Source organism: Trichechus manatus, unplaced genomic scaffold, assembly GCF_000243295.1.
Source record: "Trichechus manatus latirostris isolate Lorelei unplaced genomic scaffold, TriManLat1.0 scaffold00009, whole genome shotgun sequence".
Taxonomy (NCBI): Eukaryota; Metazoa; Chordata; class Mammalia; order Sirenia; family Trichechidae; genus Trichechus; species Trichechus manatus.
In genome coordinates, this window is record NW_004443945.1 from 22070410 (window position 1) to 22071382 (window position 973).

General features: G+C 33.4%; 1 protein-coding gene across 1 annotated transcript in view; it reads left to right on the top strand.

The window, feature by feature from the left end:
• Positions 1–973, top strand: part of MTERF3 (mitochondrial transcription termination factor 3) — a 23053-nt gene that overhangs the window by 14570 nt on the left and 7510 nt on the right. Inside the window, exon 4 of the mRNA XM_004370755.2 lies at positions 341–530. Within this exon, the coding sequence (XP_004370812.1) occupies positions 341–530 (190 nt within the window). The remainder of the gene's footprint in view (positions 1–340; positions 531–973) is intronic.

Here is a 973-nt window from a genome sequence, read left to right on the forward strand (position 1 = left end):
AATATATTTTAAGGAATCGTCTTTTCTCATGATTTGAAATTATTGTATACTAAATTTTTAGTTCATTCTGGGTCTGTTTCTATACTTCTTCCAGCATGTATGTATTTAATCTCTTTTCTGTTCCTGGCTATCTTATATAAATACCTGTTTAATATCGAGAAATTTGAATTTGGGATTACATTTGGATCTAATAATAATTAGAACTATATTGGGATTGATGTATCTAGGTTCTCCTTTGGATAGGTTGTTGATCTACATTAGTAATTTCTTCTGACTATGTATGAAGTTTAATGGCTGACCTATGTAATTATCTTCCAGTGGTGTTTGTAATTTTTTATAGGAGTGGATTTGTCCAAGATAGAAAAACATTCGGATGCAGCCAACCTCCTTTTGAGACTGGATTTTGAAAAAGACATTAAGCAGATACTCCTGTTTCTTAAGGATTTGGGTATAGAGGATAACCAGCTGGGATCATTCCTGACTAAGAATTATGCAATTTTCTCTGAAGACCTTGAAAATCTTAGGACCAGGTAGGGCTTTTAGAGTGATTCTCATATAACCGAAATATACGGAGGAAATATATCTTTAAATTATTTTATTAAGCCTGTGCTCGGCAGTTCGAATCCAACAGCTGCTCCTTGGAAACCCTATGGGGCAGTTCTGCTCTCTCTTACAGGTTCCCTGTGAGTCGGAATTGATGGCATCGGGTTGGTTTGTTTGTTTTTTTTGTTGTTGTTTTTTTTTTGGTACAAGGATGTACTGAGATAATGAATGTGAATATTATTTATTTTGCTATGGACCTTCTTTGATACAGATTAAATATCTAAAACAGAGCTCTTTATTCAACTCTCCATTTTTTTGCTTTCAGCTTATTACTGAGCCATTTAACTGTTTTTCTTCAGAAACTGGAATAAGTGGCTTTAAAAATCCATTAACAAATAGGTAAATTATCTGAGGGTGCACAAAAAAGTTA